At 41.8% G+C, this 15,073-nt stretch overlaps 1 protein-coding gene across 3 annotated transcripts in view; it reads right to left on the bottom strand.

Annotated features, from left to right (window-relative positions):
• Positions 1–15,073, bottom strand: part of ITGAD (integrin subunit alpha D) — a 30,033-nt gene that overhangs the window by 9,477 nt on the left and 5,483 nt on the right. For 2 of the 3 annotated variants that reach the window (XM_027859048.1, XM_027859046.1), the window contains exons 2-18: positions 11,107–11,212; positions 10,457–10,560; positions 8,120–8,190; positions 7,599–7,713; positions 6,700–6,830; positions 6,357–6,502; positions 5,232–5,385; positions 4,869–5,022; positions 4,093–4,166; positions 3,791–3,914; positions 3,465–3,607; positions 3,068–3,208; positions 2,742–2,951; positions 1,790–1,920; positions 1,512–1,666; positions 1,222–1,376; positions 763–894 (exon numbers count right to left, since the gene is read on the bottom strand). In XM_027859048.1, coding sequence (XP_027714849.1) covers positions 763–894; positions 1,222–1,376; positions 1,512–1,666; positions 1,790–1,920; positions 2,742–2,951; positions 3,068–3,208; positions 3,465–3,607; positions 3,791–3,914; positions 4,093–4,166; positions 4,869–5,022; positions 5,232–5,385; positions 6,357–6,502; positions 6,700–6,830; positions 7,599–7,713; positions 8,120–8,190; positions 10,457–10,560; positions 11,107–11,212 — 2,246 coding nt within the window. The remainder of the gene's footprint in view (positions 1–762; positions 895–1,221; positions 1,377–1,511; positions 1,667–1,789; positions 1,921–2,741; positions 2,952–3,067; positions 3,209–3,464; positions 3,608–3,790; positions 3,915–4,092; positions 4,167–4,868; positions 5,023–5,231; positions 5,386–6,356; positions 6,503–6,699; positions 6,831–7,598; positions 7,714–8,119; positions 8,191–10,456; positions 10,561–11,106; positions 11,213–15,073) is intronic. The other variant, XM_027859047.1, reaches the window with a different exon arrangement.

The raw sequence follows: 15,073 nt of genomic DNA on the forward strand, positions 1-15,073 counted from the left end.
GTGTGTGTGTGTGTGTGTGTGTGTGTGTGTGTGTGTGTGTGTGATTGTAAAAAGTTCCCAAAGTGGGTATACTGAGGAGTTCCACCAAGCAATCTATAGCTGACTCTCTCCCCCAGGATTGGAAATGGGAAGAGGAGAAGGAGAAGATTGGAGATGGGAAGTGTGGCAATGGAATGGCAGGAGAGCTGAACCTTCATGGCACTTCATGACAGAGGGTCTGCAGAAGACTATGAAGTACTGAGCCAGCAAGCCATGGAGGAAAAATTAGGACAGCAGAACATGAACATCCCCCACAGAATGTTCGCAGACTGGTACAAAGCACCATTGCTCTATTCCTAGTTATAATTTTGATGACAAAATCTTATAACTGGAAGAAAAGACTGACAGATACTGAAAAAAAAAATTAGGGAACTAGTGTTTAACAGTTTGGTACTTATTTTATGTGCAACAGGATTTCAGAGGAGGGAGAAATCAACATAGACTAGAGCTGTTAAGGGGAAGCTTCAGGAAGTACCTAGACCTTGAAGAATGGGTAGGATTTAGATAGCCAGAAAGGCTAAGAAGGACATACCGGGAGAGAAGCACAAGATGGCACATTAAGGACAATCTACTTTACAGAATAGCAGGAAATAAGTTTGGATGTGTAGGATGGAGAACAGATTATGGAAGACCTTAAATAACAGGCAGAGGAACTTTGGGTTGATTCAATAAGTGGGCAAAAACAAGCCACTGTAGACGCTTGAGCATATATTAAAGACTCACATGGAAAGTAAAGAGGTCCTGAGAACCCACTTCTAGAACAGGTCTGAGGTTCCCAGATGAGGGGATGTGTTGTCCCGCCAGAGAGAAGTTGAGGCGCAGACTGATGGGGGTCACTGAGTCCTCCACACAATACTGAGAAAGAATGAACATCAATGAACTGAGGAACATTGGCCCTCAGTCTATTGATCTCTCCTTTGACTTCACTCTCTTTTCAAATTGAGGCATGGTCTCTATTTCATTCTTTCTTGTGCACATGAGGCCATTACCTCTGCTTTACCAAGCCTTTAACCTTTCTTGGGTGCCAAGTATTCGGCCCTTCTTTTTTCCCCGTGCCTACTCTCCATCTTTTACCACCTTCACCCACCCTCCAACCAGAGTGCAAGTGCTTTGCTCCTCAAATGTGCTTTCCTCAACACTTCCCTTTCCTTCCAAAATCCAGAAATTCTACTCTAGACTCACTGGTAACAGCAGTTTCACATTCTCACAGTGATTCCCTAGTCCCAGAGTTTTAATTCGATTTAGTGTCCAGTTCTTTGTCTCATCAAATATGGCACGAGGACTCAGGCGTCCAGCATCCAGAGCAAGATCATAAGCCACAGAGCTTTGGACATCACCTGAAAGTGAAATCAGAAAGCAGAGATAACTGAGTCTGGAACTCCTCAGTCTAGAGAAGGATTTCTACGTTAGTGAGGAGCTGAATGATAGTATAGAGAGATGGAGATTGCCAGATCTGTTGGTAGAAGACTCACCCAGTTGGTCTGGAATACTTTTGTAAATCGTGAGGCAGATTACAGCAGCCCCTGCTTCCTGGTTGGTAGCCTTTTCCCAACACTCAAATGTAGATACTGCCAACTCTGGAGGTGTGAATGTTATTGACACGTCAACTCTCAGAACTGGACATGTCCTGTGGGATATAAAACAGTGACTGAGAACAGAATACAGGGGTTCTGGAAGCAGAGTAAGGTGTTTAAAAGCAGTATATTGGTGACTGGAAAACAGAAGGCAAGGGGGTGGGGGCTTCTCTCACCTGAGCAGCAGCACCTGTCCCTGGGCTCCCACAGTCACATCCACAAGTCCATCCTGAGTGAGGTCTTGTCCCCCACTCAGTGACTGCCCAAAATATTGGAGTGTGGGAGAAAGGCTGGAACCACTGATTCTCTGGGAGTGAAATTGAAGTAAGATCAGAGATCATGGGAAGTTCAGTGGCCCTCTATAATCTGGTTCCAATTTACCTTTCCAGACTCATTTCATATTCATCCTCCTTTTTCCATTCTCCATTACAACTAAACCGGATTATTAGCAATTCCCTTAACTTGATATGTCACTTCTGCTTCTGCACATGTGCATAGGCTCTCTCCCATGCCTTCATTTCTGCCTCTTAGAATTCTTTTTTTTCCTTCCATGCTTATCTTAGGTGCCACCTCCTCCAGGGAACCTTCCCTAATTCCTACAGCTAAAAGTGGCCTCTTCTTTATCAAATCTGTCTGGATCATGTAATACACTTATCTGTGTCCATGTAATATTCCTAGTCACAGAACATAAACTCCCTGAGGGAAGGAACTATGTCATTTTTAATATACTTCCAGCACCTAGCACAGTTTCTTCTACATAGTAGGGAATTTTAATAATTGTTTACTGAATTGAATTATGTACTCTCAGATCAAAAGAGTATTGATATTTCCCCAGTGGAATGTAAGCTCCCTGAAGGTAGAACCTATTTAGTTTTTTTTTCATGAATTCTGCTTCCCTAGCCTCTAATATAGTTCACAATATGTAATGCATAGCATATTGCACGAAGTACATGTAGTAGGCACGTAAGACATGTTTGTTGAATCATGCTGAATTAATGATGTCTCTAATCAAATGCCTAGAGTTTTGGCCTATTTTGTTGGACATTTTTGTCAATGTGAAGGTGACTAGCTGGCCTCAAAAATCCCTCCCAATTCTGAGATGACATATGTCTGGGAATCATGCCTTACCTGGCTATAGGAAGGGTTGATACCAAATCCAGACACACCATGAAACAAATAGATGGCTCCCTGGTTTTCTTCCTCCCCAGGTGCCCCTACTACTACATCTGTTATTTCATCCCCATTCATGTCCCCTGCTACAGCCAGTGCTGCCCCAAAATGGCCCAAGGGGTGCCCCTCCTGCCCTCGGAGAACAGCTTCACAGTTCCATTTGGCCCTCTGGAAAAATGAAAATTGTGACAAGCTGTGAAACTCAGGTAATCTTCAAACCATGTACTTTAGATACTCATTCCCACCCAAGAACCAGACTCCCTATCCCCCATTAACTCCCTTACCTGCCGAGGTATGGGACAAATGGACACCTGGCCTCCTTGTTTTTGTTCATAGTAATAGGGGGCTCCGATGAGGATCAGGTCAGTGTTGTTATCTCTGTTCACATCAATGGGGCATAGGGTTGCTCCAAAATAGGATCCTACCTGAGATGACAGATTCTGAAGTTATATTGCCCTCTCTCTTCCAAAGAAAAGAGCCACTGTGATTCTGTTTCCCCAAATTCAAGAGCCTTCTTCCTTGGAGCTCCAAAGTCCACTTAGTCCCCAGAAAACACACATATATACATACTCATACTCACACTCCATCTCTGGCTCTCCCTCTCGCTCATGTTTCTTCTCTATCTCTCTCTGTCTCCTCCCTCTGCTCCTTCCTCATAACTCCAGGCTCTTAGTTCTTTACCTGTGTCCCTTTGACTTCAGCCTCCTGCTCCCAGGTGCCACCAACATTGGTGAAGACTACAGCCTTTCCTGTGTGCTGGTATCTAGGGGCCCCCAGGACAAGTCTCTGAACTCCATTCCAAATGACTACCATAGTAGAGTAACCTGAAGAGACAAAGCCCCTGTGGATCCCTATAGTTCCTCATGCCTTTTGTCTTCTGCTCCCCTGATGGGATGGGGAGGGGGCATCCAGGGAAGCAGTTCTCTTCGAAGACACAAGAGCTTTCTCTTCCCACCCTACACTCCCCATTCTCTCTCTTTTTTTTTTCTTTCATAGTTTTTCCTTACCCAGATAAGCATCATTCATGTCCTCTTTGGATGTCTTGATAAAGACAGGGCCTTGATTTGGGGAGTATAAGAAGACACCTCCAGACCAGTCGAAACTCCCTACAACTCCCAGGACTGGTCCCATCTGAGACCAGAAAATATGTTAGATCTAAAGGTGTTGAGATAATGGAAATACCTTATCCCCAAAAGAAGCACCTGTCATGGCCATGGCTTTATTTTTAAATCTCCCCCTTACCTGCTTGTAATTCCCCCCTCCCTTTCCCATCTCCACATAACCCTCATTTAGTGGGGGATTCACTCACAGGTGTAAGGGCAGCACTGAAGCCTGCCTGAGACATCTCATGCTGGAAAGAGATACTGCTTCCAGACTGAGTACCTGTGGGGATATAACACACCTGATTCTGAGAGGCCCTGGAAACTTTAAAGGCTGAAAATGAGTGGGGAGGACAAGCTTTGAAGCTGACAGCTGGTATTTCATTCTCAGAAGCAAATGTTGTGAATACTACTTCCAGATTTTTGTCAGAGGAGACCAGGTAATGACAAGAAATCTACCAGGGCTAGGGACTGGCACTGGAGCAATCAATCAATCAATCAATCAACACTGATTAGGTGTCAATTAAGTGTCAGGCACAGTACTAGGTTTTGAGGATACAAAGACAGAAATCAGGCAATCTCTGCCATCAAGTACCTCATACAAAATTAATGCAAGATAACTTTTTTTGGGGGGGAGGGGAGTCTTTGGCACATGGAGGGCTCAGAAAAGGTCTCTTGTAGGTTATGGAACTTGAGCTAAGATTTGAAGGAAACTAGGGATTTTAAGAGGAAGGAAATGAGGAGTGAGTGCATTCCAAGTATGGGGAAAAGCATGGAAATGGGAGTCATATTGTCATATGTGAGGAACATCAAGAGGGCCATTTTGGCTGGACCATAGAATGCAGGAAAGGGATGCACCTGGAAAGGTAGTTTGGAAGGAGATGGAAAAGTTTTAAGTTCCAAAAAGGGAAATGGAATTTGGAGTCAGAAGTGGGATCAGGATAACTTTAGTCTATTCTGCCAGTGAACCAGGGTTACAACCTACCCTCAATGGAAAAGATCTTCTCTTGAAGCTGCTCCTGAATGTTCTTTAGAGCACTGAAGTTATTCACCCGCAACACATGTTCATTTGCAGGTTTTGATCCAATTATGTTCAGTTCCTCCCGGGCGCTGACATGCTCAAAAGCGTCTCCCACCTGCTATCAGCAAACAATGGCAGAGTCTGATGGGGAGAGACTCTCACGACTGAAGGATGGGGCTTTCTTAGGAATGATAGCTGTCTTCCAGGAAGGGGCAGAGTTAGCAATGGCAGGGACCAAAGGTAGGGGGAAGATATGCCTCTCTCTAAAAGGGGAATGAGTATCCTGCTTTGGGGAAAAGCAATAGATAGGAAAAATGGGGCCCATACCCCAATTGCATATCGGATGATTCCTGCCTGGTCTGCCTGGGGGATGACATCTTTATATTGTAGCTTATCTTTGTATTTCTCTCCATCCGTGATTACAATGAGGATCTTAGTGGCATTCTTCCGAGCTCCATTCCAGCTTTGAAATAATTCAGTTCTACTCAAGGAAAAGAAAGGGACAAACCCTCTTGAAGATTTTTTTTCCTACTGAACAAAGACATGACTTTTGTTGGGAAGAAAAAGTAAAAGAGTAACAGTGGCTTCCGGAGAATAGTACCAGAATATCTGACTATAAAAGTGAAACAGTGTTGTTTTGGGGGGACAGGAGAGGTAGTGAGGACAGGCAGTCCTAAGAAATGTCCAGTTCTAGATGATGACATTACTTTGTGTTCTATAGCATTTTAAGGTTAATTTCTTTAGGACAGAAACTGTATTTTCTTCTTTTCTAGCCCCACAGACCTTAGTTTCTAGGCAAGCATAGGTGGTGCAGTGGAGACAGCTCTGGGCCTGGCGTTAAGAAGACCTGAGTTCAAATCTAGCTGCAGACACTTACTGTGTGATCCCAAACAAGTCACTTAACCTCTGTTTGCCTCCATTTCCTCATTTGTAAAATGGGGATAATAATAGCAACTACCTCCCAGGGTTGTTGTGAGGATCAATGAGATAATAATTGCAAAGCCCTTAATATAGTGCCTGGCACGTAGTCAACACATAAATGTTATTTATTATTATTATTAAATGGCTACTGGATTATATTCCTGAGAGAATAACTGTCACTACTCTCTTATTCCCTGAAATCCATGTTCAAAGCTGAGCCCTTGTTGTTGGGATTAGTCACGGGTCAGCTCCTCCTGAATCATGGGGAGGTAAAATACTCCAACATAGTGGTTAATTCCTACATCAGGAAGACTTGGGAGAGCACAGCACTTAAAGTTGCCTCATTTGGCACTTTCACTGTTTCCCAGTCCCACTTTTTCCTAGCAGGCCCCAGGTGTGTTCTACTGGCAGGGTGACAAGGCAGATAGGACAACACCAACTTTGAGGTTAGGGAGAGAGTGAAGCAGTCAGTGGGTCACCAGGATGCAAGCGGTCCAAGTGAAAGGAATATGTAAGAAGGAGGGGACTTACACTACTTTTCTGATGGCAGTGGCAGTGTAGGTCAAACCTTTCAGCTGCAAAATTGGATCCACTAGCTTTCCCAAGTTGGTGCTCTTTTGGAAGTCCGAAAAAGTAAAATGTATTTTAAGTAGGTTTGAATACTGCATCAATGAGAACTGGAAAAACCAAGAGGAAGAGGTTGGAAAGGTAGCAGTGGCCTCTACTGCTCTCCAGTCTCAACCCAGAAAATCATTCATCTATCCTCTATCCAACCACTGAAAATCCCCATTCTCATAGTAAAATGAAACTTAGCTGCCATGCCACCTGTGATCCTCAGACATTGGAAATCAGACCTTTCTCTCCCAGTCCTCACCTGTGTGTTGGTTTCTTTGAACTGATCAATTACAGCTCTGACAAAATTCTTCATTTGCTGAAAGTCATGGGACTCAATGCTGGCAGAACCATCAATCAAAAAGACAATGTCATTTTCATGCTTTGGACACTCTGAGTATGAAAAGAGAGAGGCATAAGAGTCACAAATTGATCAGTGAAGTCTCCTGATAGAAAATGTTCTTTCCAAATAGACTCATGGTGGTCTTTGAGTTGGAAGGGATCTCTTAGAAGTAATTTAGACCCAACCTCCCATCCCATGCAGTAATCTCCTCCTTACCTTTATATATACCTACTGCTTGAACTCTTCAAATCATCAGTAGCTCCCTAGAGTAGGGACTTTTCAACACTGGCCAAAGCAGAACCTTTGCCCTTGAGGATAAATACTCCTAGTCCAGGGAAAGAGTTCCTACTCCTTTCCCCAGTCCCTGTTTCCTCTTACTATACCAGAGTTCCTCCACCATGACATCAGAATATTAAATTCCCTTCCACGCACTTCAATGAAGAGTATGGGTTTGGGCTTTGGCATTGGACTCTAGGAACCTCTGTCTGGATTCCCAGAGTTAGGTTTGATGAGTCCTAGAGTAGCCAGACATATAGACAGGTTTGTCCTATACTTGAACTCCTTGTGACCCAGGGCTGTCTGCTGAAACACCTAGGTATCTTGTATTGAATATAGAATACATAAATGGTTTGTGCCTCTCATATATACAGTGACCATAGATCTCCAATTTTCCACAATGGTCCCAGTTTCAAGAAAAGATATTTGTAATAAGATACTACAGAAAGAATACTTTTGGTTAAAAGACATGTCCCAATTTTTGGTTTTGGAAAAATGCAGTCATCATTCACCAAAATATGGTCACCCTTACTATGACTTACCCTGTAGGGCTGTTGGAATTGTCTTACATTGTTGTATCTTTGAATCCAGCACAAAACAGAAACCCTTCATGTATATATTCTTCCCGCAGGTTTGGTGTACTGTAGGTCCACAGGCCTGGGGAGAAGATGGATTTGAGGGGAAGGGACTGACCCCTATGTCAAGGTATTCTACCTAAGCTCTTAGCAAGAAGCCTTTCCCAGGCCTCCTTAATCTCAGTGCTTTCCCTCTGAGATTAATGCCAATTTATCATATCTATACTTGTTTGTACATAGTTCTCTGCATGTTATCTCCCTCATTAGATTGTGAGTTCTTTGAAAGGAGAGGATTTTTTTTTTTGGCTTGGTGTTCCCAGTGCTTAGCACAGTACTTGACATGTAGTAGGCACTTAACAAATGCTTGTTGACTTGACATGATTCCTTTCCCATTTACCAACTTTTTCCACATCCAGATATTGTATCCTTTGGTCCCCCATTCCTCCCACCCTACAGAACCCTAGCTGTCCTGTGACCTGGGAACTTACCAGTAGTTGTGAGGAGTCTGTATCAGCAGTCAAAAAGAGCCCCAGGGACATGTTCACTGCTTCTTGGGGGACTGGGGAGACACAGACATGCAGAAATGGTCAGATATGCACAGTCACACATATAAACAGGGTATAGGGAGCTAAGTGGATGAGGAACTTCATTTTAAGGAGGGAGGTGGGGGACTTAAGAACAAGAGGGTTAACATCTCATCTATGAGTAAGGGCAGCATAAGAAGTGTCCAGCCCTGGGCCTTAGGATTCACTGAACTGGGTCACTTTATGGGAAATTTAGTTTCTTCTCTGAACCACTCTAAGGACCTTGTCCCTGACCCCAGAACTTTAATTTTCATTACTTTCTTGTTCTTTCCTGAACTCTAAACCTCAACCCAAACCAGATCTCCTGATGTTCCAAATCTCTGACCTGACTTAGCTTCCTGTATGCAGAGATCTGCTGTGTATAATCAATCAACTAACAATCATTTCTTTAAGAATCCACTACATGCCAGGCATTGGTCCAGGTGCTGGGTATACAAAGACAAAAATGAAACAGTCCTTGCTCTCATGGAACTTAAGTACACATTTTGTTGTTGTTGTTGTTGTTATTGTTATTCAGTTGTTTCAGTGTGTCTGACTCTTTGTGACCCTACTTGGAGTTTTCTTGGCAAAGATAATGGAGTGGTTTGTCATTTCCTTCTTCAGCTCATTTTGCAGATGAGAAAACCGAAGCAAGTAGGGTTAAATGACTTGCCCAGGGTCACAGACCTAGTAAGTGTCTGAGAACTGATTTGAACTTAGGAAGATGAGTTCTCCTGACTCTAGGCCCAGGACTCTATCAACTGCGGCCACCTAGCTGCCCAAATGAGAATATGCATGTAAATATAAATACAAGTATAGATGTATATAAAAACATATTTTGGGGGAAGGTGGATCAGGAAAGAGTTTTTAGAAGGTGGTTCTTAAATTGAATTTTGGAGGAAATTAGGGATTCCAAGAAGCAGGAGTAAGGAAATGTATTCCAGACAAAGGGGGATAGCCTGTGCAAAAGCACAGACATAGGAGATTGAGCACCATGTGTGACAAACAGCCAAAAGGCCAGTTTGACTGGACTCAAGAATGTCTGAAGGGGAGTAATACATATGATAAGCCTGAAAAAGGTAGATTGAAGTCAAATTGTGAGGACTTTGAATAACAAATAGAGGAGGCTGAATTTGATCCCAGAGGTAATAGGGAACCACAGGAATTTATTGAGCAAGGAAATGGCACAGTCAGATATGTGCTTTAAGAAAATCACTTTGGCAGCTGGTGGAGGATTGGAGTGGGGAGAGACCTGTGGGAGGGAGACCAATGAGGAGGCTATTGCACTGGAATAATCCAAGTTGAGAGGTGATGAGGGACTGAAGTAGAGTGGTAGTCATGTGAGGAGAGTTTAGGGACAAAATGTCATAGATGGTGTGGAGACATAATTGACAAAACTTGGCCACTAACTGGATAAGTGGGGTGATAGAAAGTGAAGGCATGAGGATGACTCTGGAGGTTTTGCGTCTGGGGGTTTGGAGGGACAGTGGTATCCTCCAAAGAAATAGGGAAGTTCAGAAGGGTGGATATATCTTTCCCCTCTCCTACTACCATCATCATAACTTAGGGATCCCTAACTTTGAAACTCTCTCCCCTTCTATCACCTACTGTCACACTCTCCAGACCACATGAGCACATTTTCTAGTATTTTTTTTTACAAGGGCAAAGGAAATATACAGATTTGGAAATAACAGACTAGGGGAAGGTAGTTAGAAGCATATATAAAAGAAAACAAAATAGTCCTGGTCCCAGTGGTACTTTATTTCTAAGCTCTTCTTTCTAGTCAGTCTTTAGGGCTGATGTTGGTGCATGATCCATTTTAAGCCTTGAATACTGGGCTCCTTCAAACATGAATAGCCCCATGTCAATTTGATGTTTGTTCAAGTAAAAACTCTGGATTGAACTCATTGGTCTGTTTTACTATCCTGGGCTTGCTCTCAGTCAGTCAGAAAGCTTCCTGATTACATTATAGCCTTTTGGCTGGTTATACCCACATTCCTACCATAACCCTTTTATTTCCTTTCTAACCACCAAGGATAAGACAAGAAAACACAAACAGAGAAGACAATATTCTCAGAGCTTCAGAAATAAGAGAAATTCACCCAGATACACAGGTAACCCCCCAAAAAGTCTGCAAAAAGCCATCACTTAGGTATCTGGAAGACAAAACCAAGAATGGGATATTAATGGGGCAGGGAATCATCAGACACCAGATAGCAATGGAAAAGGTAAGAATTGAAAACAAGGGTGACAGGTACTTACTCTGCAAGGGGATGGGCAGACATCTTCCAGTACCATATTTACACTCATAGAGTCTCCCTGTTTGGTTGGCAGAAATCCTCACCAAGGGAGCTCCCACCACAAACCTGGGGACATAGAGGGAATATCGGCACGTAATCAGAGGTTGAAAGGGAAAAGATAAGATATCCATGGAGGATACAATGATTAAAATTTTAGCACTCATGCAAGAAGGTAAAAAGGGCATTATTAGAGTTCATGGCTCTTTCTTAGGAAGGTCAGTGTAAGAATTGAGCCAAAAAAAAGAAAAAAAAGGAAGTAGGGAAGTAGGTTGGCATAGTTGTTCCATTTCCCCCATGCATTATTCTTTTAGTTGCTGGGAGAGCTGCCAGTGGGGGTAAAACTTGACCTTAAGGTCCAACATGTTATCTGTCTCTACACCCCCACTTACTCTCATAACCAACCCCCCAAAATACCACTTCGGGCTGTCCTGGAATGAGGGTGCTGAGCATTCAAGGATAGTTTCACATTCTCAACAAAGGATAGTCTCGAGGTATCCCTGGTGGAAGGAGCAAAATGATGCTCCTCTGTTCTTAGCCCACTCCCATCTCTACTTATGGGACTTGAGCCCAGAAAGCCATGAAGGGAAAAGTACAGTATCCAGCAATACTTACCGAGATTCTTTCAACTGTACCACGCTCTGCCCAAAACCAGCTACATCCTTCTGGAAGATAATGGGATGTTTGATGTCCAAGTTGAATCCATGACAAGAGGCCAGGGCTAGGAATACATATACATACATGCATATGTGTATTATATATTATGTAATGATTAATCATAGGATCATACATTTAGAACTGGAAGGGACCTCAAAGGCCTCCCAGTCCAACTCTCTCATTTGGCATATAAGGATACTGAGGCCCAGAGAGGTAAGTGACTTGCCTAAGGGTACACTGGGAGTTAGCATCAGAGGTGGGATTTGAACACAGGAACTATGATTCCAATGGGCAGCTAGGTGGTGCAGTGGATAGAGTGCTAGGCCTGGAGTCAGGAAGACTCATCTTCCTGAGTTCAAAGCTGGCCTCAGACACTTACTAGCTGTGTGACTGTGGGCAAGTCATTTAACCCTCTTTGCCTCAGTTTCCTCATCTGTAAAATGAACTAGCGAAGGTAATGGCAAATCACTCCTGTATCTTTGCCAAGAAAACTCCAAATAGGATCATGAGGAATTAGACATGACTGAAAATGATAAACAACAATAACCTATGATTCCAGAGCTGCCATTCTTTCTATTATAGGGACCATCACCTCTTGATCCCCTAATTTTCATTTAAAACCCTTTATTTCTTCCCAGAATGCAAATTTCCTGTTTCTACTCCAGGATCTCATTTTTCTACCAATATTGCATCCAGCACCCTGGGCCCATCTATCTGCTCCAGATCCCTGTTTGCTTATTTTTTATAAGGGTAATAACTCAGCCTTGCTTCTTCCCTTCAATCTTCCCTTTTAAAAAAACCTCTGTGACCAAAAGGAAGACAAAGGGGAGGTTACAGGTAGTAGCAAAGTCATGTAATCACAGAATTTTAGAGTTGGGCAGGACCTCAGTCACCAACTAGTCTACTGCATACCTAAAATAAAATCCCCCAAAGTGGTCATCTGCTTGAAGACTTCCAATGAGGAGGAACCCATTATCCATTTCATTTTTTTACAGCTCTGTTGAAGAAATTTTCCTTTTTTTCTTCATATTTCTTTAAATTTTATTTTTCCCAGTTACATGTAAAAACAATTTTTAAGATTCATTTAAAAAATTTTAAGTTCCAAATTCTCTCCCTCTTTCTTTTCTCTTCCTCCCTTCTTCCCTCATTGAGAAGGCAAGCAATTTGATATGGGTTATACGCATGCAGTCAATGCAAAATACATTTCCATATTAGTCACATTGTAAAAGAAAACACAGATTCCCCCCAAAAAACTCCCAAGAAAAATAAAATAAAATAAAGTATACTTCAATCTGCATTCAGACTCTATCAGTTCTCTCTCTGGAGGTGGATACCATTTTTCATCATAAATCCTTCAGATTTATCTTGGGTTATTGTATTGCTGAGTCATTCTCAGTTGATTATCATACAATATTACTGTTACTGTGTACAATGTTCTACTGATTCTTCTTTGCATCAGTTCATGTAAGTTTTATCAGGTTTTTCGCAGATCATCCTGTTCATCATTTCTCATAGCACAATAGTATTCCATCACAATCATATACCACAACTTGTTCAACTATTCCTCAAGTGATGGGCATCCCCTTCAATTTTCAATTCTTTGTCACCACAAAAAGAGCTGCTATAAATATTTTTGGACATATAGGTCCTTTTCCTTTTCTTCTTGTTTAAATATTTTTGAGATACAGACCTAGTAGAGGTATTGCTGGGTCAAAGGGCATGCATAGCTTTATAGCCTTTTGGGCATAGTTCTAGATTGCTCTCCAGAATGGTTGAATCAGTTCACAATTCCACCAACAGTGCATTAGGGTCTCAATTTTTCCATATCCCCTCACCATTTGTCATTTTCTTTTTCTATCATATTAGTCAATCTGATAGGTGTGAGGTGGTACCTCAGAGTTATTTTAATTTGCATTTCTCTATTCAATAGTGATTTAGATCATTTTTTTCGTATGACTAGAGATAGCTTTGATTACTTCATCTGAAAACTACTTGCTCATATCCTTTGACCACTTATCAATTGGAGAATGGCTCTTATTTTTATAATTTGACTTAGTTCTCCATATATTTGAGAGATGAGGATTTTATGAAAGAAATTTACTGTAAAATTTTTTGTTATGATTAATGTTTTCCCTCCATTCTATTTCCCCTGCTGTTTATCCTACTTTATCTCTCTCTCCTTTTACCCTGTCCATCCTCAAAAGTATTTTGCTTCTGTCTACCACCTCCCTCAACCTGCCTTCCTTTCTATCATCTACCCCTCACCCTTCTCTTATCCCCTTCTGCTCCTATTTTTTTTTATAGGGTAAGATAGATATCTATACCCAGCTGAGTGTGTATGTTATTCCCTCTTTAAGTCAATTCCAATGAGAGTAAGGTTCAAGTGCTTCCCCTTACTTCTCTCATTTCCCCCTCCACTGTAAAAAACCTTTTTGTGTCTCTTTTATGTGAGATAATTTACCCTATTCTACCTTCCCCTTTCCCCTTTTCCCAGTGTATTCCTCTTTTTCACCTGTTAATTTTATTTTTTAGATATCCTATCGTATTCAACTGGCACTCATGCCCTCTATGTAGACTCCTTCTAATTGCCCTAATAAGGAAAAAGTTCTTAGGAGTTACAAGTATCATCTTCCCATGAAGGAATGTAAACCTTATTGAATCCCTCATGATTTCTCTTTCTTGTTTATCTTTCTATGCTTCTCTTGAGTCTTGTATCTGAAAGTCAGATATTTTTATTCAGCTCTGGCCTTTTCATCAGGAATGCTTGAAAGTCTTCTATTCCATTAAATATCTATTTTCCCCCATGAAGTATTATATCCAGTTTTGCTGGGTAGGTGATTCTTGGTTGTAATCCTAGCTCCTTTCTCCTCTGGAATATCACATTCTAAGCCCTCCAAACCTTTCATGTAGAAGCTGCTAAATCTTGTGTTATCCTGACTATTGACCCCATGATATTGGAATCATTTCTTTTTAGTTGATTGCCATATATTTTCCTTGACCTGGGAGCTCTTGTTGGAAATAACCTCTGGTGCCCAAATAGGCACAGTAAGTTAGACAGACTCAGGATGAAGCAGTGAAACCTTTAATATAATTCTTGCAGGAAGCGGGTGTGGAACTCGAGATGAGCATACACCCTACAGAAGCCAGAGCAATCCTTTTATCCCTATTCCAGGCCACAAGTCCCTTCTACCTGACTTTCATTGGTAGAAGTCAGCACAGGTCCGAGACTTTCCAAAATGCCCACCACATGTTCCCCAGGTAAGTTTCAAGCATGCACACTCTAAGTAAAGCTTAACCTTTATCCTCCTTCCAACCTCTGTAATCAAACAATTTCACTCAATTTTAGCTAGTTCTTGAAGCTCCTGACCTAGAACTACTTTCCTCTCAATTTCCTTATATGGAAATATAATAGTTTCTTACTTCTCACATTCTGGAATTTGGTTATAATACTCCTGGGAGTTTTCATTTTAGGATCTCTTTCAGGAGCCAATTGATGGATTCTTTCAATTTCTATTTTACCCTCTGGTTCTAGGATATTAGGGTAGCTTTCCTTGATTTTTTTTTAGGCAATTGGGGTTAAGTGACTTTCCCAGGGTCACACAGCTAGTAAATGTCAAGTGTTTGGTCTCAGGCCGGATTTGAACTCAGGTCCTCCTGACTTCAGGGCCAGTGCACTATCCACTGCACCACCTAGCTGCCCCTCCTTGATAATTTTTTGAAAGATGATGTCTAAGCTCTTTTTTTAAATCATGGCCTTCAGGTAGTCCAATAATTCTCACATTATCTCTCCTTGATCTAGTTTTCAGGTCAATCATTTTTCCAATCAGGTATTTCACATTTTCTTCTATTTTTTTTATTCTTTTGATTTTGTTTTACTGTTTCTTTCTTTCTTTCTTTCTTTCTTTCTTTCTTTCTTTCTTTCTTT

Source organism: Vombatus ursinus, unplaced genomic scaffold (assembly GCF_900497805.2).
Source record: "Vombatus ursinus unplaced genomic scaffold, bare-nosed wombat genome assembly UNPS02014158.1, whole genome shotgun sequence".
In the NCBI taxonomy this organism is placed as follows: Eukaryota; Metazoa; Chordata; class Mammalia; order Diprotodontia; family Vombatidae; genus Vombatus; species Vombatus ursinus.